At 41.7% G+C, this 27,802-nt stretch overlaps 1 protein-coding gene across 5 annotated transcripts in view; it reads left to right on the top strand.

The window, feature by feature from the left end:
• The window catches only part of FERMT2 (FERM domain containing kindlin 2), a 92,544-nt gene extending 66,193 nt beyond the window's left edge, over nt 1–26,351 (top strand). For 2 of the 5 annotated variants that reach the window (XM_067554782.1, XM_067554783.1), the window contains exons 5-17: nt 560–592; nt 1,034–1,259; nt 1,362–1,464; nt 1,871–1,978; nt 5,559–5,693; nt 12,359–12,408; nt 16,776–16,900; nt 18,928–19,034; nt 19,385–19,606; nt 22,247–22,267; nt 22,859–22,983; nt 23,366–23,507; nt 25,017–26,351. In XM_067554782.1, the coding sequence (XP_067410883.1) occupies nt 560–592; nt 1,034–1,259; nt 1,362–1,464; nt 1,871–1,978; nt 5,559–5,693; nt 12,359–12,408; nt 16,776–16,900; nt 18,928–19,034; nt 19,385–19,606; nt 22,247–22,267; nt 22,859–22,983; nt 23,366–23,507; nt 25,017–25,190 (1,571 nt within the window). In that variant the 3' untranslated portion in view covers nt 25,191–26,351. The remainder of the gene's footprint in view (nt 1–559; nt 593–1,033; nt 1,260–1,361; nt 1,465–1,870; nt 1,979–5,558; nt 5,694–12,358; nt 12,409–16,775; nt 16,901–18,927; nt 19,035–19,384; nt 19,607–22,246; nt 22,268–22,858; nt 22,984–23,365; nt 23,508–25,016) is intronic. The other 3 variants (XM_067554781.1, XM_067554780.1, XM_067554784.1) reach the window with 3 other exon arrangements.
• The last annotated feature ends 1,451 nt before the right edge of the window (nt 26,352–27,802 follow it).

Below are 27,802 nucleotides of genomic sequence, written 5' to 3'. Positions count from 1 at the left end.
ACAAGTAAAGAGTAGGAAGAGGGATCACGGCTGAAGAGAGCAAGTGATGATCAGGCCTAACCGAATTTCATCTTTCGTTACACAAAGACGAGGAGACAAAATATCAAAACTGTGATGACTGACCCATACACCATTCCCAGAGTTATTGCAGACTTCCCTCAAATAGAATTGGTGGGCTTGAAAAATTTATCAGACTCACTGGAAGAATCATCAATTGCTTTTAAAAAGAAGGTCTTAAAGCTAAATGTCCACACACTATGCAGAACACTAGGCAGCAGATTTCTTAAAGTTCAGTCTGTAGGTAGCAACATCTACTCTTACTGGTATATCTGACATGTACGGAGGCCGTTAGAATTGGCTTAATTAGGGCATGGTTTAAACAGGGTAGTTTTGGTTTCAAGTCCAATTTGTGAAAACAAACAAATATGACATAATGTAACTAGAATATTCTAAGTCTGTTACAGTTGTGCATGTTTTTCCTCTTCTGTCCCTTTTTGTTTCTGATTTCTCTCATTGTCTCCCTCTTGCCTTCTCACTTCCTTTCTTTCCTTCTCTGTAGGCACTGATGTTCTTTACATCGGCCCTGTGAAAGGTGAGCTACACCCTATTAGGGCTTTTGTACCTGTCTCCTGTGATTTCTTTGGCTGTCTCCTTATTTTCCTGCTCCTCTAAACTCTGACTTTCAAAATTTGTAAGCAACAAATTATTACCTACTATTATTTGTCTCCAGTAATACCCATAGTGTGCTCAGTGTGGGAGAAACATAGGAAGAAGGCACAGTTCATACCTGTAAGGGTAGATTTCTGAGAATTTTCACATGGTTAAATCTAAAGTATACTTTCTATCCATCTTGTTTATCGAGGATAGTTAAAATAGTTTAGTTTTTCATAGGAAAACAAGCATTACAGTGTCTGTTGGTTTTTTGTTTTTTAAGTCACAGGATTTTTTAAATCTATTTATTGTATTAGTTTTGCACTGAGTGTACAGAATGTGAACACAAGCTAACTTCACGTGTTTATTCCTGTTCTGTTAGGAAGCATATATTCAAGTCCAGGACTTTATAGCAAAACCATGACGCCAACTTATGATTCTCACGATGGAAGCCCTCTGTCTCCAACTTCAGCTTGGTTTGGAGATAGTGCTTTATCAGAAGGGAATCCTGGCATACTTGCTGTCAGCCAGCCGATTATATCCCCAGAAATCTTAGCAAAAATGTACAAGCCACAAGCACTTCTCGATAAAGCCAAAATCAACCAAGGGTGAGTTCAAGACTTATATTAAAAACTTAAATTGTATTCTTAAAATGGTTACAAAGATTCTGCTAGAACTTTTTTGTCTTATCTATTGTTGACAACTTGCAGGTGGCTGGATTCGTCAAGATCGCTTATGGAACAAGATGTGAAAGAAAATGAGGCCTTACTGCTCCGGTTCAAGTACTACAACTTTTTTGACTTGAATCCAAAGGTACTGAGTTATTTTTGTCTTGCACATGTGGCTAAATGTTCAACCAGTGTCCGCACTCATAGTGCCTGCATGTCCATTTGTATGGGCAACTGCTCAGCTGCCAGTCTTTGGAAATGTGACCCTGTGTCTTTCAAGTGATACACATAAGGTATCTGTTTGTTTACACATCAAGACTGCCAAATAAACAAAATCAGATGGTTGCCTGAGCTTCTGTTAAGGGAATTCTGGTTGTTTCAGTGTCAAAGTGGTTTAACATTTAAATCTCAAGTAGAAATTTGGATGTAAAAATAAAAGCTAGTGTTGTTTATTCTCTTTTAATTAGATATGTTTGAAGAGTAAAGGGCCCTAGGCCTTCTTTTGAAGGGTGCTTTATATGTGTGTGGTGTGTGTTTGTGTTTCACTATAGTATGATGCAATCAGAATCAACCAGCTTTATGAACAATCTAAATGGGCTATTCTTTTAGAAGAAATAGAATGTACAGAAGAAGAAATGATGATGTTCGCTGCATTGCAGGTAAGAGACTGAAAGCTATTTTTTTTAATTGAACTCAGTTGCAATTTTGTAGCCTTTGTGGGCTTTAAATAAAGGGATGGATTGAAGTTAAATGTACTGCAACTTGTGCGTTGGAAGCCTTGCTCTATCTTTGTCCGGAAGCTAGAACTCTATGTTCTAGTGAAACTTGGCTTCTTTCCTATTATCTAGTGTTTACTTAAACTTTTTAGGTAATTTAAATCTTTGCTTCTTATTACTTCTCATGAAAAGGAATTTAGATTATTTTCCCCTAAGATGTTTGTATCTATCTTGAGTCTTATCTTTGCCTTTCAAAAAAAAAAAAAACCCGAATAAGTACACTAGGTTACTGAACTGTATGTTTCTGGCTCTTTACCCCTAGAACAGCTGGTGATAATCTGTGGTTTTCCCAGAACTATTTATTTATCTGTTGGGCAGACTATTATGTGCAAATCTGGCGTAGATAATGCACCTGTAAATGCTTTTACCATTCATTTCCATAAGACTGATTGTAAACTGTGTCTAAGGGTGGTCCTAAGTCTGTCTGGTAGCCAGGCCACTTCTCTCCTCCTCAACCATGCAGAAATATTGCTTGCCTAGCAGATCTGGGGATGTATGGATTTCAATCCACAGCAGTCATTTGGCTAGAAAAGAATAAAGAAAGCAAGCATGAAAAGGTCCTTCCTTAACTCAGTTTTCCTGTAAGAGCAACTCAAGATGCACGATGTTTGATGTCCACTGTAAAATTAACAGTTTCAGCTTTATAGATTTAATTGTGGTATTTCTGTAGCAATTATATCCTCTCTGCATTATAATACTTAGTCACAAGTTTCTGCCTTCAGAAATATTTACTGAATGAACACTAGACTCCCCTAGAAAGATCACATCTATCTTATGGTTTTGTACGGCTGCCCATCATCCTAGTATCTCATTGCCTGCTGCATAAAATAGATTGGCTGTAGTAAAGTTCCTACTGGACTTCATGGAATCTCTGGCTCTCTTTTGTCCTCAAGTTATAGAAGGCTGTGCTTGGGGTGTAGGGTTTTTTGTTTGGGTTTTTTTGGGTGGTAAAATGTGCTATGAATGCCATTCTGGTTATGATAAAAAATGCTTTATCAAATAGAAAGATTTTGCAGCATTTCCTGAAGCTGATTAGACTGTATTTTTCTATACTCCTTTGGAAATTCATTGCACAGCCAGAGCCCCTTAGCTGAGGTGCTTTGTGTGCTTTCTGCTAGACTCTGTGATATGTTGTCCCAGAGGCATGTAACCATCTTGGTTTTTCATAGATGGAGTTGCAGCCTCTAATGTAGCTGGGACCTGATCCATTAACTGCTTTAAAGAATTGCTTCTCGTGCTGTAGATTTGTTGTAGAATCTGAACGTTGTTTCTATGCCACTATCTTTAAGGAACATGAATAGTTTTCTGAAAGTGCACAGTGTTGCTTTTATTGCAAGGCAATACAAAGAGAGAAGTTTAGATAGCAGCAACTACAAATAACACATTGAAATGGCATGTTTTTTTCATTATAATAATGAAGTATATTAGCAATACAAAAACTGTTATAGCATGGGTAAATGGCAATACTTAGATGACCTAGACTTTGCTGCTGCTATTGCGCTACTGAATGACATCCCAAAAAAATTACAGACCGACAACATGGCAAAAATAGCAGGCCAAGTAGGGCTCAAAACTAGTTATGCTAAAACAAACATCCTTGAAACTCAGGCGTCAAGCAGCTGTATCACATTAGAAGACAAAAATATCAAGGAAGTAAAACAGTTTACATCCCTGGGCAGCATCATATTGACCAACAGAGACCTCAAGAAGGAAGTGACATCAAGGATAGGAAAGGCATCCCCAGCATTTACTAGACTTAGCAAGATAGGAAAATCAAAGATATACAGCGCTAGAACAAAACAGAGGATTTTAATATAAACATAATCTAAATGATAACATATGGTGGTGAGAGCTGGAGATCTACCAAAATATTAGACAGTAAACCAGATGCCTTTGAAAATAAGTGCCTACAAAAGATTCTGGGCATTTGGTTGAAAAGACTTCCTAACCCATGGAGAGATCTGAGAAATCACTGACCAAAAGCTCGTCTCTGCTAGAAGGAAGCACTGGATGTATTGAGGATGCTACTCCACAGATTCCCACATGAGGCTGTCAAGAGGAAACCAATTGATATGAAGAAAAGAGGGTGCCTGCGAGAAAACTAAGAAGAGCCCTTATCAGGGAGGGCAGAACAGTTGATCTCAACATCCTAGAGCAGATGGAAGCAGCTGCAAATGACATAGAGGAATGGAAGAAACTAGTTTCTACCCTGTGCCCCAATATTGGTGTGGGAAGGATTTAATAATGAGATAAGACCAGCCATTTGCATTTCAAGTGTGCTGGTTTCCCATTCCATCTTTCTGGTATAGAATGAATAATTGGATAAACTTTGTTCTAGCCTAAAATAGATTATTAGGTTGTTGTTTGGGTTTTTTTTGGTTGTCTGTTCTGCGAAATCCAAAGACTACAACAAGAATTGAGATGTGGCTATGTCTACACTGAGTACAACTCTGGTGTGTAACTAGGCGATATCATACTTATCTGACCCTGTTACAAAGTCCATGTTTGAGGGGATAGAGTTCCGAGAATTCACACAGACAGAGCAGCACCAGCAACACTGAGGCAGTGCATTCTGAGATGTTGTGTCACACAAAAAGCTAGAAGGGCTGAGGATCAGCCAAACTAGTTTCACTAGCACCATACAGCAACATGTTTTGTGGTTACGCAAAGACAGCCTTATGCCATCTTGTGCCACTGGCAAGGATGGCACAGAGGATAGCCTCCATGGTTGTTAACCATGTTGTGTGGACCCAAACCTGTGTAGAGCCAACTTTGTCATTAACGTGCTATAAACTGAGTAGGGAAAGATGGCCTTGTGATTAAGGCACTGGATTGGATCATATCTTGGTTCAGTTTCTGTCTCAATTCATGGTTCCCATGTGTGACTCTGGCCAAGTCTCTTTGGGTGGAATTTTCAAAAGCACTAACTCTGCTCCCATTGAATTTAATGGCAGCTCTCCTACTGACTGCAGTGGGAGCTGAGCTAGGCCAGTGCTGAGCGCACTTTAGAAATCCCACCCATGATCTCTGTGTGCTTCAGACCCCCATCTGTCCAATCTGTTCTGTTGGTGATAGAATTTAGCTGGTTTTGTAACGGGGCAAACAAAGGACTGTCTGTGGAAGTTTGGGTAATTGTGCTTGTAGTATAATGTTGTAATTTGGAGCATAGGACAATAACATAGCTATATTATTTTCTGGTTACTGTAATGTAGAACCTCATAGCACTCAACTAAAATGGATCGCCAGCCTTTACTCAAAACGTTGTTGCTGTGGTCATTCAAAGTGTGATCCCCAGTGATACCAATTGTACCATGGTTTTCTTTTTGGTTTTTCCAAACAGCTATTTAAATGGATGACAATGAATGAGTCAAAAATGAGATTCCTGCTAGGTTGTACAGGTATTTTATTATTCTGTTAAATTAAGTATATTTAAAATGAATAAGGTCTCTAACTTGCATTTCAGTACCACATCAATAAACTATCAATCATGTCATCAGAAAATCACTTGAACAACAGTGACAAAGAAGTTGATGAAGTTGACGCAGCTCTTTCTGACTTGGAAATTACTTTAGAAGGTGGTAAAACATCAACGATTCTGGTAAGTGTTTATTACTTCTTAAAGCTGAATAAATGCTAGTGATCAGGCAGACTTAACAGTGTGTACCTATAGCAAGTTTGCTGGTGAAGCAACATTCCTCCTTTGGTCCCTTCCTATTTGTCTCCTCTCTACACAGAATAGGCCCAAACTTTTTAATCGCTCCTCATGTGCCTCTGATCGATTTTTGTTGTCCTTCTCTGGACCCTGTTTCTGCTGTATTGGAATTAAGAAGACCTGATTAAAAGAGGTTGCCATGTAGTGTGACGGCACCCTAGCGGGTACAGTATTTTTGGCATTGTGCGCTAACCCTTAATCCCTCCTGAGGGAATTCTGCGCCAAAAAAATAAAAATTGTGCGTGTCATATTTTAAAGTTCTGCTGATTTTATTTGTCAATAAATAAATGTGGAGGCTCCAGCATGGCAGTGCAGCGCACAGGCCACTGGCTGCACAGAGGTGGGAGATCACCCTGCAGCACCCCCTTCCACTCCCCCAGACCCAGACTCGGCAGTGAGGCTGCACTCGACCCTGACACAGTGCAAGGGCCAGGTCTGCCCCAGAAACACCCCCCGGGGCCCTGCCCCTCCACACCAGGTGCGCCAAGGTAGTAAGTGAGAGGGACAGAGTCTCACACGTACGCCCAGCCCTGGCCCCGATCCATGTGTGGGGCAGGAAGGCTCAGTCCGGTGGGATCCAAGTGTGGAGGGGCTTAGTGTGGGGGGATCCAGGTGTGGGGTGAAAGGGTTCTGTGAGGGGCCATGTGGGCATGACTCGGGGAGGGTCCGTGTGTGTGTCGTGGGGGAGGAATCTGGATGCACAGGGGCTCGTTGGATTCCTGGTGCAGGGGGAATGGGACTCTGCAGGGGGGGTCCAGGTGAAGGTGGTTGGGGCTCAGCGGGGGGGAGGGGAGGGTGTGGGGGATGGGGCTTGGCAGGGGAGTCTGGGTATGGGGAGGTCCGGATGCGTGTGGGTTGGGCGAATAAGGGAGCAGCTCCCCATGCAGTGACCCCTTACCTTGCAGCTGAGGAGTAATGGGGGCAGGAATTATGGGGGAGGGGGTTTTGTGCAGAGCTTCCTGCAGCTGTGAAGGTTTCTGGGGGTGAGTCTGACCCAGTACTGGCCCCGGCCGCTCCTTGCAGGGTAAGAAGAATTTCTGTCCTTCCTTAGCCCAGCTGGAACTAGCAGTTGAGCCTGGCGTGGGGTAGGAGCCACCAGTTGAGGCCATCCCCAGTCCCTCCCCCCTCCTGTCCTTGTGGTGGTTTACCTCTCCACTGGCTGCTCTGGGCACCCAAAACGATCTGCCCGCGCTGCTGGGGAGGGGCATGTGACCACTCTTGTGGCTTTTGTTTCCCCATCATTTTCTGCAGGGAAGCAAAGAAACCTCCAGGGGACATGAATTCTGCACGCACACAGTGGAGCAGAATTCCCCCAGGAGTACTTAATGCAGTATAATACTCTTTGACAACACTGTACGTTGAGCAGATGATTTCGCTGAAGTGTTCACAATGCCCTGGTCTACACTTACCTGGAGATTCAGCGGCAGTCAATGGGAGTTACGCAAACTACGCAGAGTAACTTGCATAACTCATGTCGACTGCTCTGCTTCCCTTCTGCGCGCTGTCTTCACTGTGCTGTTCCTGTTGACGCAGCGCTACACTACTTGAGGGGGTGGTTTTACTCAGTCAACTTCCTGATCCATTGAGCGGGTCTACACTGACCACTCAATCGATCCAGAAAGATCGATCTGGCAGTGGCAACTTTGCCGCCGTCAGTATAGGCATACCCAATGATACCTCCTTTCTCCATCCTGAGTATTTACGGTTGCATGTATCAGTAGCTCAAATTGTTTGTTTTAACGTGTATCCGACTGAATGTTACCTACTATAATGTTGTCCAGTCAGATAGCATATAAAGGTCCTCCTTTAGAAATAAAGTGTAACAATAGGTTGGCGGCTATAGCAACAAACTGTGAGACATGAAGATTATTCTAATCCAGTATGAACCACTGGCTGCCTATGTAAACGGAGTGAGTCACACTTGCCTCCTTAAACTTTAGTCTACCCAACTAGAAAACTGGGTGAAGTAGGGCCTCACTTTGACTTGAGCCATTATATACATAAAATACAGCAGTGTCAAGGAAAACACAAATAAAATACATGAATTTCTGTTTCTTCTACTTCCTTTGAAAATACTCAGTTCTGTATATATTTAGTTTTTCTTCCACTATTCCCTAATTAGTGGACAGAGCTTCACAGTGCCAAAAGTAGCCACCACCATGCTTCTTCAGAGGTAACTTTCATAACTAGTAATTGTGAAAATATAATTTGAATTTTTTTTTTGGCCTTAAGTGGTTTAATAATATACTTCAGATTTTTTTCTGTATCGCTTGTTTATATTTACACACACACACACACACACACACACACACAGCCAGGACTAGTTTCAAATTATAAAACACAGTAACATGGAAGTATTTGTCTCTTCCATAGACTAGAACTGTGAAAGAAGAGTTATCTTTGAAGTTAACATGGATTTTTTTGCTTGTTAAAGTATCATTATTGATAACAGAGCTTTAGAAGTATTAACTTGTGCTGTTTCTGATGTATGTACAGTAGGAAGAAGAAAATTGTCTAGATGCTACAATAAGTAGCATAAGATTATTCTTAGAAGGTGCCACTGAAAGTGATTTAAAACATAATATTGAGGAGCCTATCCTGCCAGATAAGAATTAAGAACTTTAGAAATTATGCATTGATTATGTCTGTACATTTCAGTATCTGTCTCTGACAATAGTCCATTCTCGGTGCGTCTAGGTAAAGGAATGTGCATAATGGACAATAATGTAATAATTTGTCCATTTTGGATGTTTCTTCCTAACCACAACAAACAACGCTAGTAATTACTCCATTTACTTCCAATCTATTATCTCTGTACAGAATATTACTGAAAACTGCTGTGGAAAAGTTTTGAATTTGTCATTCACAAATTGCTTAATCTGATCTCTTGGGAATTGGGATGAATATCTTGTTTGTTTTGTTTATCTGAAATCCATAGATACATTCTAGGGATAAAGCCAAATGCGAAAATACTGAAAGACTGCCATTTTAAACTATTAGAAAGAATCAAACAACCCCCTGTGATATTTTAAAATAGCGTCCTTTATTTATTTTGGCTGGAATATAAGGAAAAAAACAATGAAGTAGTAAAGAACTTATGCTTATCCTCAAATGCCAGGCCAGTCTGTGGTCCTAAACTTGTGTGTGTGTGTGTGTGTGTGTGTGTGTGTGTGTGTGTGTGTGTGTGTGTGTGTGTGTGTGTGTGGGTGGGTGGGTGGGTGGGTGGAATCAACTCCAGAACTTCATGTACAGTATTGACTTTTAAAATCTATATTTCTTCTTTGGGTACTTGTTCATGTCCATTCCCTTGTAGGTGTGCGTGCATCGCATGCACTGTCACTGGAAGCTTTTTTCCTAGTGGTGCTGGGTCAGCTCTGGTACCCCTGGAGTGGTGCCTTCGTGGCATGGTATATAGGGAGCTGCCAACCCACCTCCCGCTCAGTTCCTTCTTTCTGTTGGTGACGGTCGCTGGAATGCTGTTCTTCTCTTGCTCTGCACGTGATGCACCAATGGTTGTGCCTGTAATTAGATGTAAATAGTTAATAGAGTGTAAATAGTTAAGTAAATAGAATTTAGATTAGTTTAGGTATTTAGGATCCCCATCCTGTGGAGCTAGCCCATCTGGGGCACTGGGGTATACCTCGATCCCAGGGCTCCAAACAGTGTGCGACTCGCCCAAAGAAAATACCGGTAAGCGACCCACATGACCGTTCCTGAAGTGCCTGGGAGGGGAACACATTCCAGTGAAGTGCTGAATTTGTAAGAACTTCAGGCCCAGGACCAAAAAGGACAGGGACATAAACTAAAGTTACTCCTGATGGAGGTTGCACTTCGCCCTGCATCAGAGCAACAACCAGACCCGACACCCAGCACCTCCTCAGTTAGGAGCACACCGGCCTCAATCAGAAAACGGCAAAGGAGTCTGGTATCCCCAGGGCCTAAGTCCACCCAGCACCATGATACTTCCCCAGTGGCCAAAAAAATGAGCATCGGTGGCGCAGCGCCATTCGCCATCTCCAGTGCTGAAGAAGAAGTCAAAGAAATCGGACCAGGAATGCTCCCCAACAAGGAAGAATGTGGACAGAGCGAGATCTGTAACAGACCGCTCCCAGATGGCTGTCAGCCAACTGGCACCATTGACTCCAACCCCGGAGGGTGAACCATTGAGTCTGGTGCTCATGGACTCCCCACTTAGCATACCAGGCATTTCAATCCCCCTGCGGGGCAAATACATCTCCGTACTCACAGACAATACTATGGCAACCTTCTACATAAACAAACAAGGCGGAGCCCGCTCCTCTCCTTTATGCCAGAAGGAAGGGATTATTGCATAGCCCAGTCCATTCACTTGGAGGTGTTTTACCTGCCAGGCTCTCAGAACAAGCTGGCAGACCACTTGAGCAGGTCCTTCATCAACCATCACGAGTGGTCTATTTGCCTTGACGTCCTAAATGTCATTTTCCAGAAGTGGCGATTTCCCCATGTGGACTTGTTCACCACCAGGCTCAACAGAAAATGTCCCCAGTTCTGCTCATACCTGTGGCACAGAGCAGGATCCCTCTCCAATGTTTTCCTCCTTTTCTGGGGAGGGAGTCTGTTTTATGTCTTCCCTCCCATGGCTTTCATTCATTGGGTATTGCTCTTGGTCAGGAGGGACAAAGCGAGGATGATTCTGATAGCCCCAGCATGGTCGCAACAGCATTGGTTCTCGACTCTCCTGCACCTGTCAGAGGACAAACCCTATCAGCCTGCCGATACTCCTAGACCTGGTTTCGCAGGAACACTGCCACCTGCTGCACCTGAACCTCACTTTGCTGCGTCTGACAGCATGGAAGCTTCATGGTTGGGCGAGGTGGAGTGGTGTTACTCGGCTCTTGTACAGCCAGCTCTTATGAATAGCAGGAAACGATCAACCAGATCAGCGTGTCTGGCAAAATGGAAGAGATTCTTGCTGTGGGTCTCAAGGATCAGGGTCCTGCCTTTTATCCTGAACTATCTGCTCTACTTGAGAAGGGAGGCCTTGCAGTATCACCCATACAAGTTCACTTGGCCTCGATCTTGGCTTTCCATCCACCAGTAAATGGCCGAATAGTGTTCACTAACCCAATTTGCTCCCATTCTTTTGAAGGGCCTGGAGCATTTATACTGCCAGGTGCATCAACCCCTGCCTCTCTGAGACCTCAACCTGGTGCTGTCAAGGCTCATGCAGGGGGGATGATCTGTTCCTTGTTCCATCTCTCTTGGAAAGTAGTATTCTTAGTTGCCAGGAGGGTTTCAGAGATCAGGGCCATTACCTTCTAAGCACCATATACTGTCTTCCTTAAGGACAAGGTATGACTTTGACCACATCCGTCCTTAAGGTGGTCTTGCACTTTCACAGTAGCCAGGACATTTTTCTCCCTGTTTTTTTACCCAAAGCCGCATGCTACCAGGGAGGAACAAAGGTTTCACTCTCTCGCTGTTAGGCATGCCTGGGTGTTCTACATAGAGAGGACCAAACAATTTCAAAAGAGCACTCAACTCTTCGTGGCAATTGCAGAAAGGATGAAAGGGGGTCCAGTCTCGGCCCAGAGACCCTCGTCATGGATTACATCATCCATATGCACATGTTACGATCTGGCAAAGGTCTTGTCTCCTCACCTGACAGCGCCTTCCACGAGGTCACAATCTTCATCCGCAGCTTTTGTGGCGCTGGTCCTGGTTCTGGACATCTGTAAGGCGGCGAGTTGGTCATCCACACACACACTCACTACACACTATGCCATCACGTAACAAACAAGGAGTGGCACTGCCTTCGGACAAGCAGTATATCACCGCAGATCTCGATCCCACCTCCTGATTCACGGCTTGGGAATCACCTAAATGGGAATGAACATGAGCAAGCACTCGAAGAATAAAAAACAGCTACTAACCTTTCAGTAACTGTTGTTCTTCGAGATGTGTTGCTCATGTCCATTCCAAAATGGACCTGCCCACCTGTCCCTCTGTCAGAGCAGCCAGCAAGAAGGAACTGAGCAGATGGCAGCTGCCTAAATACTGCACCATGAAGGTGCCACTCCAGAGGGCACCAGAGCCAACCCAACACATACCACTAGGAAAAAGCTTCAAGTTACGGTGCATGCGGCATGCACACACCTACATGGGAATGGACATGAGCAACACATCTCAAAGAACAGCAGTTACAGAAAGGTTAGTGGCTGTTTTTAATGAGTCAGTTGTCTCCAACTCTGTGTGTTGAGAAAAGAGTTTCAGAGCAGCAATTCTTCGGCGTAAGTTATCTTTCTCAGTCTGTGAAATACACTGTGTTCTAATAAAGTAGTCTGATCTATGGGCCCTTAACATTGGACGAGGAAGTTGTATCAAGCTTTTTTCCCCTCATAACGGAGGAAATGGCCTCTGAGTAATTGTGTGGAGTCCAATAAATTGAATCACTGTCCCCAATGCCCTGGTTTTTTTTTTTTTGTTGGGTTTTTTTTTTTTTGGACCCTCCCATCCTAGAATTGACTCTTGTGTCTGGCAAACAAATGAAATGAGTGATCTTTTATTTTCAGGGTGACATCACTTCAATTCCTGAGCTTGCCGACTACATTAAAGTGTTCAAGTAAGTACTGATGGGAAGAGGCACTGGTGCAACTGATACCAATGAATAATTAATGACAGGACTGCATAATTTGCATCCTGTGCTACTGTCTGGATTCTTTGCGGCACACTACTACTTGGGTTTGTGACGTGAAATGTCTTCTAGCACATTGACTTTATAGTTGCAGTGTAGCTAAAATACCATGGTGCTCTAGATCTTAAAACTTCCTGTTTATTTCTGCTTTATTTAGCGCCCATCTGCAACACTAGTCATCTAACATTATTTAAATGACTCAGCTACAGCTTTACTACATTTTCTGGTACAGTGATTCAATTCTTCAAATATATAACTACTGTCTTTCGTTGCTCCATGCTCCCTCAACCCTCTCACCCAAACCCCACTGGAGCTGCAGGAGGGGACATGCTTTGCCTATTCTTCACCAGTAGTTGGTGCTGAAATGTTTATATGATGATGTTATGCCAGTACGTTAATCAAGCTGTCCTAAAACTAGGACTGTGTCACTTAACTAGAAACCTCACTCAAGTGCTTTTCTTGGTTTGAGAGGGTAGATGAATAACAAACAAGTGGTCTTCTCATCTGCCTATCCTTTTCTGGCTGCCAAAAGGAGCAGGTTTGAGTTAACTGCATCACTCTTCCTTTGCATGTCGTGTTTTTTTAGTTTTAAATTGGATCATGGTATGTGGAAACTGGGAATAGTCATGTCTGTCTCTTGACTCATATTTTGGCAGTCATGGCCGTCTCTTGCAATTTAGTGTCCATTGCATTAGGAAGATGATGTAAATTCTGGAATCTCTGCATGGACCTTGATGAGACTTCATGGGTTAAATGCAGGAATGGAAAAAAAGCAACTGTATCTAAACAGTGTTGTAATTAACCTTTCTTTTGTAATGGTTTGTGTTCTTGAACCGTAGCCTGTCACTTGTTTACTGAAAAAGTTTGTCCCTCTTGTAATGCTTATTTATCAAGTTAGCTATAGTACCTGACTCAGTCTAGGTATTTGTGGTATATTTTGCTTAATACAGCACAGTTTCAGGGTTAGTGTCTATGTCCATGTATGTGAATTCTTTTTAAAAGAGAGAGTCTTCGTTTTTGCTATGGTTTGACATACTTATTTCTTAATTAAAAAAAAGACATACCTTGGGAAGCTAGCCACTACCGAGAGTTCTAGTTGTGAGACAAACATCATTTATCATAACCCTTAGATCAATGTTCAGAGGGAAAGAAAAGGTAATTATTTAACCTTTCTGAATATTAAAAATTCACTTTAAACAAATCTAAAAAATCTATAAGGCAAAGCCTGGTTCCTAAATTCTCCAGACTCTGCTATAATCATCATCTCCTACAGCATCTGCTTCATTTTAAGTAGTCGCATTTCAGTCAAATTTGTTGCCGCAGTTTGGAAAACTGGAGCTTGGTTCTGTTTCTTTAGCCATCCACCAAAGAAAAATCCAAGTGTGTCTGAGGTACTGACAATGGCTTCAGCTCAAGCTGCCACAACTTGACAGGCTGCAGATGATATAGTTGGAAACCACCATGTGTGTTCCTATAGTCATCTGGTTTCCTAAAGAGACTATCTTAAATGTAAAGGCTCTCCTCGCCTATAAAGAGACTAGCGTGTATTATTAGAGCTTTTTTAATAAAAATGGGGCCAGACAGTATCTTGTTATAAGAAATACATTTAAATGACTCGGTGTTATAGATTGGCCCAATCTTGGATGGGGCATGTCGTTTGCGTTCTACTGGCACATTTTACAGTGTAGAATTTGCAATACTAATTCATTAAAGAAGCACTGTTGTCCCTGGGGCTTGAGAGATTTACCTCACATCTACCAGCCTGATGACTATACTTGGTAGCTGAAGTGTCCTGCCCTGCCCTGCCCTTTGCAGTCTAAAGGAATAAAATGAGGGTTACAAAGGGAAATGTGGCTCAAGCACACAGACAAATGGTGGGGAAAACCTGCCCACTCTCCCTCCCTGGCTAGAGGCTGAACATCTTAAAATGGAGACTGAGGGTGGTGGCAGCGGCAAACTTTGAAAGTGAGCCTTCCTTCCCATAACCCTCAACCACACACAGGGCTATTGTGGTGTCTTAGAAATTCAGGCTGGAGAAAACTGGTCAGGGCGAAATATGAATGAGATCAGACATCTGCTCCTTCCTGAACCGAAACTTCATTTAAAGGTTTGGGAACAAATCATTTAGACAACCAGGCCTTTGCCTGCTCTTTTCTCCCCCCACCTCCTGACTTCCTCCTAACCCTTCCCCCACATTTCCAGGCTTCCTCCAGGACCAAGAACTTTTCACTCCCTACTGCCTTTATACCTTTAGACTTGAGACAGGAGGAGTCAGTTGTTTTCCTGCTATTTCCTGGGAACTTCCTTTTTACATTTCACGTTGTAAATTGAACAGTACTGTTCAAGGCTTATTGAGCGCCATAGTGCTCTCTAGCCTTAAAATGGAGGAAGCAGGGCGTGGCAGAGATAGCTGGACCCGACAACAGATTCTAAAAAATGAGGGAGGAGAGGGGTGTTTGGTGAATGGGAGGAAGGGCCCAGTGGTAAGTTAAAGAGGGAGAAAGTCGATGAGAGCTACAATGGGTGGTGAATTGGGAAGCAGGCACCCAATGGGAGGCCACTATAGGTGCATCAGTGCTTTAAATATCAGACGTTGTATGCTGGATTGAACCTCCTGGGCCTTTCTCAAAGTTCACCCATTAGCAACTAAAATACTTGATCCACTGTAGTGAAATGTAAAATGCAGGGGGCTTGGATTAGCATTCTGTGGGTTTCATTCATGTGGGACGGCTGCTTTTACTTCTCCCTGTGGTTTGGTGGAATAGACTATCCCGAAGGGCTTCTGTGGGCTAGCTGTGGAGTCAAGTGGCCAGCTGTGGAGCTAGCATCTATGACTTCCACAGAGAGGGAACCAAAACCTTTCACTGGCGAGACCCTTTTGTATGGGCAAGCAAGAGAGACAGCTGTAATAAGTCATGTGAAATCAGGTGCCTAAAAGAGATTACATGTGATTGGTTGCTGATTTTTTGTTAGACAGACATGATTTTTAATTAAATATCAAAGCATTAACTTTCAAAGTGATTACTTTTAATACTACAGGAGAAAAACAACCTTTTTCCATGATTCATGAAAGCTTCTTTTTATAAAATAGTTTGACAGCTCCCCAGTTCATTAATAGGAACTACTCTGACACTTGCCCCCTATAAAAGTACTTGGATTCAAGAGTCCAAGCTTGTAACCTTATTTTATTTTTTCTTGAACAAATCTTCTCTGTAAGAGGTTAATGAAAATAAGAAGTGTACAAGTAATTGTTCAGCTCAGTTAAAGAATAGCAAATACGGCAGGCGACCAGCTTGGCTTAACAGAGAAGTTTTCGGTGAGCTTAAACACAAAAAAGAAGCTTACAAGAAGTGGAAGCTTGGTCAGATGACTAGGACAAGAAGCTGGATATGAGTCAGCAGTGTACCCTTGTTGCCAAGAAGGTTAATGGCATATTGGGCTGCATTAGTAGGAGCATTGCCAGCAGATCGAGGGAAGTGATTATTTCCCTCTATTCAGCACTGGTGAGGCCTCATTTGGAGTACTGTGTCCAGTTTTGGGCCCCCCACTACAGAAAGGATGTGGACAAATTGGAGAGAGTCTAGCAGAGGGCAACGAAAATGATTAGGGGGCTGGAGCACGTGACTTATGAGGAGAGGCTGAGGGAACTGGGCTTGTTTAGTCTACAGAAGAGGAGTGTGGGGGATTTGCTAGCGGCCTTCAACTACCTGAAAGGGGGTTCCAGGGAGGATGGAGCTAGGTTGTTCTCAGTGGTGGCAGATGACAGAACAAGGAGCAATGGTCTCAAGTTGCAGTGGGGGAGGTCTAGGTTGGACATTAGGAAAAAGTTTTTCACTAGGAGGGTGGTGAAGCACTGGAATTGGTTACCTAGGGAGGTGGTGGAATCTCCATCCTTGGAGGTTTCTATCGTGCGGCTTGACAAAGCCCTGGCTGGGATGATTTAGTTGGGGTTGGTCCTGCTTTGAGCAGGGGGGGTTGGACTAGATGACCTGAGGTCCCTTCCAACCCTCATCTTCTATTATTCTATGATCCAGTGAGATCACTCATGTACCAGTTTGTTTACAGGTAAGGTGGGTGGTTTTAAACCCCACTAAAGCAAGATTTGATTGGGGAAGTAAGCAAGGGGGAAAGCTGCGCACCTGGTTCTTATATTCAAAAGAACTTCAATATGGGACATGTTTAAGGTACAGCAGATGAACTTAAAAGCCCAGCTACCTGCAGTGTCCCTTAACTAAACACTGTTACCCAAGTGAATTTTAGATCTAATGAAGTAATATCATTAACCTGTCTGGCAGGCCTAAGAAACTGACACTAAAAGGTTACAAGCAGTACTGGTGCACCTTCAAAGATACATCCATTTCCTGCTATAAAAGCAAAGATGAATCCAATGGAACTCCAGCTCACCAAATGAACTTAAGAGGTAAGGACAGATGCATGCTGTTCTGGTAACATTATCCAAACAAGTCTGTCATTGTCACCTTACATTTTTACATTCATTTCTTTTGTTTTGCACTTCAGATGTCATTCTAGTGTTAAGCATTAAAGGAAAAGTGACTGAGGTTTTTAAGTGTGATGTAAAAATACATTTCTAAATAAGCGATGGTGGTAATAGCATAAACAATGCTGTGTGGATCAGAAGCCTTGTAGAAAACACAGCCTGTTTTCACACAGTAAAAATGTTCAAAGCTCATTGTTGAGATCTCCATTTCTAATTGATAGTATATGTGCCCGGCTTTAGAGCAGGGGTCCCCAAGCTTTTTGGCTCGAGGGCCACAGATGTCATTTTTACAACCCTGAAAGGCCACCAGCCTCTGCCAGGAGGCCCCTCCCCACTGCAGCCAGACAGGAGTTCTCGCTGATCTCCCATCTCCCTGGCTGCAGCAGGGAAACCACATGCGTCCCGTAGCCCTGTGCGCTCCACCTGGGTCCCTAGGCAGTGGCTCTCTTCTGCAACCAGGGGGACAGATCAGTGCTCCCCTCTCTCTGACTCCAGCAGGGACCCCAGCGTCTAGGGACCCAGGCAGAGCACTTTGCCGTGCTCCCTGCTATAGACAGGGGAAGGGCAGCTGCAGCAAGGAGCCTGCACTGGTCTTTTAGCCCCACAGAAACACGCTCCACCTGGATCCTTAGGCAGCAGCTCCCATCTGCAGCCGGGGGGGGGAGGAGGGGCACTTTGAAAGCCCCAGCGGCCACTTTTGGCCCCCGGGCCACAGGTTGGGAACCACTGCTTTAGGTGAAGCAAAAATAAGTTAGAGCATATAGGAGCTATATATTTTGTAATCTTATTTTTTATTGATGGACTTCTTGAAATAAAAGCCCTAAAAACAAGTTTAGAAACTTCAGCACGAGTTGTAAATAGCAGTATTGCCTCTTCTCTATTGTGTAAACACACAAGTTTTACTCATACACAGTCTGCAAGACCTGAATGTTACGTTTAGGATTCCTAAGGCTACTGGCCTTTTTTTTATTCAGAGCTAAGCAATTCCAGCTCAGAGGGCTGTGGAGCAGCAGAAACTACTGACAGATTTAATTTTTTACCATGGAGGCAATACCAGAGAGGCTGCCAAATGATCTCAGACCATAGTTACGGAGATGTGCAGCCTGGAATACCTTTTTGGGAGCTTTTGACGTCGCTGTTTCTGACTGCATTTTAAAAGAATCTTGGAGACTGAGTTGAAATGAAGCCCACGTTAACTTGGATGTTTTCAAGAAACTGGAGTTCTCAAAATGCCTAACATCTAATAAAAATATTTTAAGATTTTTCAGCAAACAACTTTGAGGGAAACTAGCACCTCACCACTAAAGATATAAGCAGCATAGCCAACCCACATAATTTTTACAAGATGACAGTTTTTGATTAGTGACACCCAACTCACACCTGTTTTTGCTGTTACAAGAGAATTATTAGACTAGGTAGACTAAACTAGGTACAAGAGAATTATTAGACTAGACTATTGGGTTAATTCTGAGAAGAAATGAAGGGTCAAGCAAATTTCGTAATGCCAAATTTAATTGGACTTGTGTAGTGTTTTTGTTGCTTTCCCTCAAAATAGATCTTGCTCTTCATTTTTCCTTCCTTCGGCTTGGAGATGATTCACCACAGAAGATTAAATGTTATAGCCTGGAGTCTAATTTAAACAGTTAGCTAAATCCCACAATGTGGTCTTTCATTATTCTCTGCAGTACCACACCCTTTGCAATCAAGCAAATAGCTCTGGCTTTGTCTGGAAGATACAAGTTTGCTCCCAACTCCATGTTTGTACTTTTCCCTCTAATTTCCCCTAATTTTTACCTGCAGTAAAAACAAAGTATGGTGTGTATTCAGCAAGGTTGTAACACATCATATCACCGGGACACTGTTTTAGTATCCTTAGGCTGGAGTGTTTTGGGGTTTTTTAGAGCCTGTGTATCTGCATACACACTAATCACTATCTTTTTTTACTACAGGATGCGAGGTTACCCCTGATGTAAACATCTCTGGTCAGAAGTTTAATATCAAACTTCTGATTCCAGTTGCAGATGGTATGAATGAAATCTGGCTTCGCTGTGATAACGTAAGTCTGTGACTGGCGATATGTTTTTCTCTTTGCCCCCAATGCACTCATCCACTATGGCTTACATTTTGATAAGCTGTTCATCATCTTTTGACCCATGCATAGTATTGTGTGTATATAGGTATAAATATAGACACTATGCTCTAAATACAGACTATATAGTATATAGACTGGCCCTTACTCTTTTTGCTTATGTTCTGTTGTTATACACTTTGGTTGGGTTTTTGACTCATTGTACATCTCTTTGTATGATTCGGTTTGATTCTTGTATTGAAAAATTCAGCAGAGCTTTGTTTGAACAGAAAAAAGATTTGCCTTCCTACTGAGCACCCCTTCCCCTTAAATTGCAGGAGAAGCAGTACGCGCACTGGATGGCAGCCTGCAGGCTAGCTTCCAAGGGCAAGACCATGGCAGACAGCTCGTACAATTTAGAAGTTCAGAATATTCTGTCATTTTTGAAGATGCAGCATTTGAACCCAGATCCACAGTTAATCCCAGAACAAGTCACCACTGACATTAATCCAGAATGTCTGGTTTCACCACGCTACCTAAAAAAGTACAAGAACAAACAGGTACTGGGCTTTTAATCTTTTTCCAGAAATCTTGCTTTTGACCCAAAGAATTAAATCCTGGCCCCATTGAAGTCGATGGGAGTTTTGTTGTGTCAGTAGATGACTTCAGCGGGGTTAGGATTTCATCCTAGGTACTTCAGATGTTGATGCTTTTTAACAGAATTTGCCCATTGTACTACTAAAATCACGTATAAAGCTACTTTGTGGTTTTGATCCAATATTAAGTTATTAGAGCAGATGGTGCCAGTGATCTTAACAATTTTATTCAAAGTATGTGTGTCAGATTTGCAATGAGATAGCAGATGTTGACAATCTCCCAGAGTCTGAACAATGGGGGTCAGTTATTTTACACACATTTTTGGAATTTCTATAATATGGTACATGGAAAAGAACATCTGCACATCAATACGTTGGTCAGCGTACCTCTTAATATTAACGTAATGGGACGTATGTGGCATGGTAAATCATTGATTTTAGTTCAGGTTACTTGCACAAGGCTCGCAAAGAAATCCTTGGGGTTAATTTAGATTCCCATTGTTTACAAAGCTTTCCATGCGGGTTTTGCTGTAATGTACTATGCATGTTTTATCTGCATTATTCCAACACTTGTTAATAAATGAAATACCAACCAATGAAAATATACATTTTAAAGAACTGTGATTTAATTTTTGAGTGATAATCTGTATCCAGTCAATTCATGGTAGAGTCAGATTTTTTGTGGTAGAAATAAACAAATACATGGATTGCACAAAGTCATGCAGTATTTGGCTAAAGCTGCAAAAACAACTAAAGCATTGCTCAGTGTCTCTTTAATGATTTAGTAAACTGAAGTATACTGATTGTTAAACTATAGTTAAATTACTGTGTCTGAATCTGATCTCTGGATGTCAGAAAAGGGGCTGCCATGCAAAGAAGCAGGAAAATGTAGCTATTTATTGGCACAGTATGATTTCCTGGCAGTGGAATTTCATTTTCTATAGCCCTTATTATTCTCTGAATAAGCCTTTATATCCATGGGGATGGGGAAGGATTACATATATAACAAATTATAACACATAATAAGGCATTATAGACTTGAGCATAGTAAAATAGACACTAGGAAAAATATTAACTTGTAAGATTTACCTAGTGTGTTTGTATCTTGGTTAAGAAGCAATAGGTTAATCTTGGTTAAGAATAGCAACAGTGCAGATAGGAGATAGCAATTAAAGACTTGTAAAAAGCCAGGCCAACAATTCTGATGGAAGCCACAGATCCCTTTCAAAGATTAGTTAAGTATAAATAGAGCCTTTCATTTAGAAAGGCAGCAAGAATGTTCAGCAGTTTTGCTCCTTTTGCATTTTATTGGTTTCCTTCTTGGTGTCCTGGCGGTTGTGTAAGATTGCATTGAGATTGTTTATCCCACAGCATCATGTGATGGGGGAGTAGAGGGAAATGGAGGAAATGCTGCCCTCAGGGAATTCATGGAATGTAGACTGCCAGCTAAAAAGGAACACCAAACTATTGTAATATATTAAATTGAGGTAATTTTGAGGGAAAACCTTCTCACCGAGTGCAGATTTATCTGAAATGTACATTTACAACATCCGTGGATCCGCTAAAGATAAATTTCAAGTTTTCACTAACCCATAAAATATCATTATTGGACTAATGATCTCAATAGGCCAATATAAATGTGAATGTCATATTGATCATGTTTTAATTATTGTATCGGTTGGATGAGTTGGTTTGCTTAGGGATGCAGTGATAGACAGCAAAATGGACGCTTGGTTTACAAACCAGCCTCTAATCAATTCATGGTTTTACTGTCAATTGACATCTGCAGTACAGGTTTGCAAATGGATTTGGGAAGTGCTAAGACAGAAACACAAAAGCAAGCTGTTTTGGTTCATAGTATTTAAATAGTAATGTGTGAATTTTAATTTGGTTTTGTGGCATTTACTCTGCTCAGAGCAATGAATTTGTGGTTTTACATCTAAGAAACCTTCAGTTCAATTTAAACTGAAGACTGCATTTACAGTTGCAGTCCTTAGTGTTGTGTATCTTCAGAAAAGAGGATGCACAAAGCAGATGGCAATTTTAATTTTTGCTTTGCTTGTGTAATTTTAGAATCTTTGCCATCACTGGACTGTGTTGGGCACTCTTTTTTTTTTTTTTTTTTTTTAATAAATTCTCTGAGAGTACTGTGGGGATCTTTTCCTCATATCTGAAGTGACAGAAGCTACTGAGTTTTTTAATGGTAAATGGCTTTGCACGCTCTAAAGATGAGTAAACTTGAGTCTCATTCAACCAAAGACCTTGAAAGAACGGTGAAGGTGGGAATTTTCACTCTATTCTTAACTTTGGCCACCGGTAGAATTCTGAATCGTCTATAAAACATAAATAAATCATTCTAGATGAATGAGATTCCTAATTTTTGATGGCTGTAGAGTGTGAGGGAAGGTTCTACGTTTCCTTGTTCCCTTTTTCATGCTTGCATTCACTTTTTGCTGTTTTCCTTCTTAAGAAAATTTGCATGTTTTTTGCTTAAACTTCAGTTTGCAGATAATTTACACTTTTTTCTTTGCTTTGTTGCCATATTTCTGATTGCTTTTTTTTTCTTTCTGCTTCCTTTTCTTTTATTCGCATTGTCATCTACAGCCAGGCTATATAAGAGACTTGGTAAGTGACAGTAAAAATAAATAAATTAAAATTCAGATAAATTTAATTTTAAAAATAGTTTAAAACCCTTTCACATGGAGAGTCGTCCCAAAACAAAACACCTAGAGGAACATAACTCTTTTAGTTTTCATGATGGTCCCCAGTGATTTTATGCTGCCAAATTGCTAATAAGAATCCTTTTATAGAAGAAATGTACATTTCAGGAATTGATTCTCACTGTGCATCTTAAAGTTGAATGTGTGTCCGAATCCTTTGCATCTATAATCATGCTGTGTACAGAAAAAATGTTTAGTGGTGCTTAGGTAAAAGCAGCTCCATATTTATCCTTTATTAACCATGGCAGCTATTTTCTGTGACATGCTTCGTTTCATGTCCGGTAGTGTGTGAAGTATGAGGGCAGTTTAGAATTACAGAACATCTGGCTGACAGTCTAATTTACTTAACTTGTGTAATTTACTTAAGAAAATTCTTAATATTTTATGCATGGTTTTGGGCATGTCGTTTTTTTGGGGGGGGAAGGAAGCGGGGAAGGTTTACACAATATCTCAAACATAGAGCGGTTGCCTAAAGACTGTGTCTAATCACATTCAGATCACAGCCAGGATATTGGAGGCCCATCAGAATGTCGCTCAGATGAGTCTAATTGAAGCCAAGATGCGATTTATTCAAGCATGGCAGTCTCTACCGGAATTTGGCATCACACACTTTATTGCCAGGTCAGTGGTTCTGCTAAAAAATAAGGAAACATGTCATGTACGAACACGTAAACTGTTCTCTTCTATCTGACGCTTCCATTAGATATTCCATTAGATATTAGACAGAAACAACTTTTGTAAAATGCTCAAGTATGCATAGTTATAACTTCACGCACAACGTTATTTGCATGTACAACTTAGAATTCTAAGTTTAAATGATTGTGGAAGGATTTTAAGCTATTTCTGCATTTATTGATCCTCTCCGTGGCTCTGATGTCATAAGTTGCATCGGCACTGGAAAATTACATTGGTTCAGCTTGTTTGATAAGTCAGTTCAGTAACTGAATGCACAACATTTCTGCATATGTTTAAGGTTTATCTTTTATAAATCTAAATGATACAGATTTCAAGGAGGCAAGAGAGAAGAGCTGATTGGAATTGCCTATAACAGACTGATAAGAATGGATGCAAGCACAGGAGATGCAATTAAAACGTGGCGATTCAGCAACATGAAACAGTGGAATGTAAACTGGGAAATAAAAATGGTAAACAAGGCTGCATTTACAGAGCTGGGGAGACATTGTCATATGCCCAAATGTTCATTGTAAGGCTTCTTTTTAATAAGAACTACATGTGACTTCTAAGAACAGACTTAACCTGAGGTTTCCACCTGATTTTGTTGCATGGGAGGACGTTGCTTGGTTTCATAAACTATTTCTCTCATTTGAGTCCAAGATTTTGACAATTTGCATAGGATTTTTGAGTGCAGGTCAGTCTTGTGTAAGCTTAATTCATTTACAGCATCTGCAAGAGTTTCTTGTACACTATAGGGAATCAACTTAAGATTTTACTACTTTATTAGAAACAAGTACTATATCATACATCCCCCATCTAGGTGGACCTGGTGATTGCATAGCTATTTCCAGGAAGATGTTGTTTAGCTCAAATGTATAGTAAATGTTTATAATTTGGGGACCTATCCTGACTTCTCTTAAAGTCAGTGGAAAGGCGCCTCCTGACTCCCACAGGAGAATCTTTAAAAAACAGTATTAAAAAGCTATTCAGTGACCTTTTTCACTAAACTCCACTTAGACCTGTATTACTCAGCAGATGTTTCTAGTCTGTGTGCAAATACACAGCCACAACCCAAGATACCTAAGCAAAATCACACGTCCGGACTAAGAGAGTAATACTGTGCTGCTTACTGCGTACAGCTAAATTAACCAGGTTTCGTTCTGTTATTTTAGTCTTCACTTTTTTATGTGCAGCACAACTTTAAGAGTTGTGTGTAACTAATGACAATCAGTGTCAGATGCTGTTGGGTAAACTTTGAGCTGGTCCTCTACCATATGTGCACAGCCTTCCACCAGCACATTGCAGGTGCAAACCCTGGTTAAAACTTCTCACTGGAAGATTATTTAAAGGGCACGGGCAGATGAATACCCTAGTGCAATCAGAGGCTGACTTTAATAGTAGCTTTAATAGTAGCTTTTAATTTTGGGGCAGTTTGGGGGGTTTTTTTTAACCAGTTCCATAAGCCACGGTATCTCAGGTTGTCCAGATGCTCTGCAAGTAACTTGTTGGCTTCACGTACACCAGAGTCTTACTGCGGGAGCTAACAACACTGCTGGCATTAAGAGGTAAATAAATGATACATCACTGGAAGGAGATTTTTCTGAAGACTTCAAATGAGAGATGTTATCAGAACCACAGTAGGCTTCTTGGGGGTGAACTAGTAATTTGGGGGGCAAATTCTCTATCCAAACATTTTCTCATCAGAAAATAGACACAGAAGATCAAGCATGAAACTATAAACAGTTATGTTTGCTACAAGGGAGGCTTGTTCCATGCAGGGTAAGGGAGATTTAAAATGTTGAAACAAATATTGTTATTTGTCCAACCTTAAGCTACATAACTGTTTTTATTTAGACAATACAGACTACATTTGGGCTAATGGAGAAGCATTGGAATGGAGAGGGGGAACTTTTGAAGTTGGTATAATTTGTTGAGATGACCACCTTGCTTATCCTAATCTGGTGTGTTTTGTACTGTAGGTGACCGTAGAGTTTGCAGATGATGTAAGGGTGTCCTTCATTTGTACTGAGGTGGATTGCAAAGTGGTTCATGAGTTCATTGGTGGCTACATCTTCTTGTCAACGCGAGCGAAAGACCAGAATGAAAGTTTAGATGAAGAGATGTTCTACAAACTTACCAGCGGTTGGGTGTGAGTTTGATGTACTGTATACTGAGAGAAACCCCATGGCCATATTAATATTTAACTTCAAAAGCTGTTATTTGAAATATGCTGCTTAATAAAGTAAGCTTGAAATGTATCTTTTTTTTTTATCATGAAAATTTTTGCATTACCAGACCAGTTAATGTATGTGCACTAATGAGCACTTCCGTTACTCTGCTATAAAAAGACAGTATGTGGGCTATATCCTGTATTAAATTCTGCCTCTGGTCTTCAGACACAAGACACAATGGGCAGATCAGGATCAGATCTGACTGACTTAAACTAGCCAAATTATAAAGAGAACTCTAAGCCATCTACTATAAAGCTATCCAGGGCTTAAACTATATGAAGTCTATTTATCATGTTTAATGCATGTTTTTTTTCTTTAGTGGTTTTTTTTAATACTGTAAATTTGACCTCATGTTTTTTTGAAGTCCTCCTACCTTTGGGTAGAATTTTGATCTCTATTTTCACACTACACAAATCAGGACAGTTGCAGATGCCTGACATTATTTTGAAGATAGTTGTATGGGGGCCTTAAAAATGGTCCTCCATTAGTCTGTTTTAGTTTGGTCTGTTTGTTAACTTTCCTTTTGATTATCATTTATATTGTCTCTTTTTTTATTTTTACACCGTATTGTATTACAACCCTCTTAGTATTCACCAGCATACTCACTGTCTGCCTATGATATGCAAACTTTTTCATTACCGTATGAAGTAAAGGTCTATGAAGTATAGGTTTTGTGTAACTTATGTAAAAACACAAATTTTATAAAATTGTACAGTTTTTTTTAACTAGTCTCACAAGCCAACTAGAATTTTGCATAGATCTAGCGTATCCACGTTATCTATACTGCGCTTTTAAAAGATACGGATAGCAATTTAGAAAAAAAATTTGCAGTACAATACATTTTTATCTAAGTTAAGTATGACTTTGTTATAGTTGTGCCACAATGTCCTTAATAACTCTAATGCCTGGAGTCACGGTATCCCGATACGTTGCACCAGGGCAGAATTAAGACTAATAATAAGGGAGCTCCTGACCCACCCAGGAATAATCAGGAATCACCAGTGTTGTGTTCTGATGGTCTGTGGTTTAAAGACTATGTATAAATGCATTTTATTTTAAATAAAAGTCAAGCCTTTTATTTAATGTTTGGTTTCCACTTCCGGTTCTTTGCTTAATTTCATACCATGCCAGATAGACTGACCAGCACATTCTGATAGGGTTTCTGACAGGTTGTCGCTGTTGCGAATAACTTGTATGGTTGAATAAGAAATCAAACCTTCTGCTGTGATACCTTCCTAGCTCACAAGTCAAGTGTTACCTGAGAGGATGGATGGATGGATGGATCACCTACAGGGCATGCATAGGCGCTCTAGAAACTGGTCCTGGAGATTAGGTAGAAGCACTCTTCTCCTCCAAGCCAGCACTGAATGGATATTGCAGCATGGTGCTGGGGCGGGGGGACTTTTTGCTGCTAGAAGGTGTTGTCTGTCAGGTGAAATGGACGTCTTGGCTTTGGTCACTAAGGACTTGTCTTCACTGCAAAGGTAACTCGAATATTGTCCTTACCTCAAGTCCCATCCACACACACACACACACACCCGTATCAAGGTGCAGTGGTGCTGGAGTTGGCTGGCCTGGGGTGGGTGTAACCTAAAACCCAAGTTAGCAGCTGGTGAGTTGTGCTAATACAACCCTTCTGCAGTGTGGATGTAGGCCAGCTCTGCTCCAATGCCACAAGTCCTCCAGTGTCTTCCCGCTGTTCCTCCATGCGAGAAGCACAGACAAGATCTCCCACAACATCCTGGCAAACAATTCCGAGGGACTCCGCTTCCTGCAGCACAAAGAGCCACGGGCTATGCCCCCAGATGTCCTAGCACCACAGATAAGTGCATACAGCACCGGTGTGGGGGCAGCGGCTCTAGCGTTACTTCCTAGGATAGCCAGTCACTCAAGCATGGCTAACTCGAGAGGAGGGACTCCAGGGCAGATAACTCAAGTTACCTGCAGCGAAGACATACCCTTCGTATCCTGCAGCATCAGCCAGGTGGTTGGGTGTGTTAACCCCAACATCTTGCCTCCTTACATGCCCCCTGCATTTCTAGTGTTCTCTGCTCTTACGCAGATGCAGCATTGACATATGCAGTGAAGGAGCTGCTGCATTTCACACATAAGTCCCCTGATCCTTGTAAACCACTTACCCCCACGCCCTGTGTGTGTTGTGTTACTTATTGGTTGTGAGGTCTCAATAAGCAGTGCTTAGTTCCTGGCTGCTGGCATGTTTACAGCCACCAAAGACTCACAACACTGTTAACAGAAGCCCACAGCTCCCCACTCCAGACCTCCTGCACTAAACTCCCAACTCCAGTGACTGCTGCTGCCGCCTCTGTCCTCTCCTCCCAGGCCTGGCAGTCTCCTAGCAAGGGCTACAGAGGCTTGGCTGGAGACCACATACCTATCCATGAGCACAGGCGCTCTGCCTGGCTCACAATGCTCTGACAAAATCCAGGTGTCAAAGAAATCATAGATGAGGGCAGGGACCCTTCAGAGAAAGGGCCCGGGAGACTGGGGGAAATCTGAAGAATCGGGGGTTCTTT

Source organism: Emydura macquarii, unplaced genomic scaffold (assembly GCF_026122565.2).
Source record: "Emydura macquarii macquarii isolate MOO-44397 ecotype Brisbane River unplaced genomic scaffold, CSIRO-AGI_Emac_v2 contig_1551, whole genome shotgun sequence".
Taxonomy (NCBI): domain Eukaryota; kingdom Metazoa; phylum Chordata; order Testudines; family Chelidae; genus Emydura; species Emydura macquarii.
This window is presented reverse-complemented; position numbering and strand designations above follow the sequence as displayed.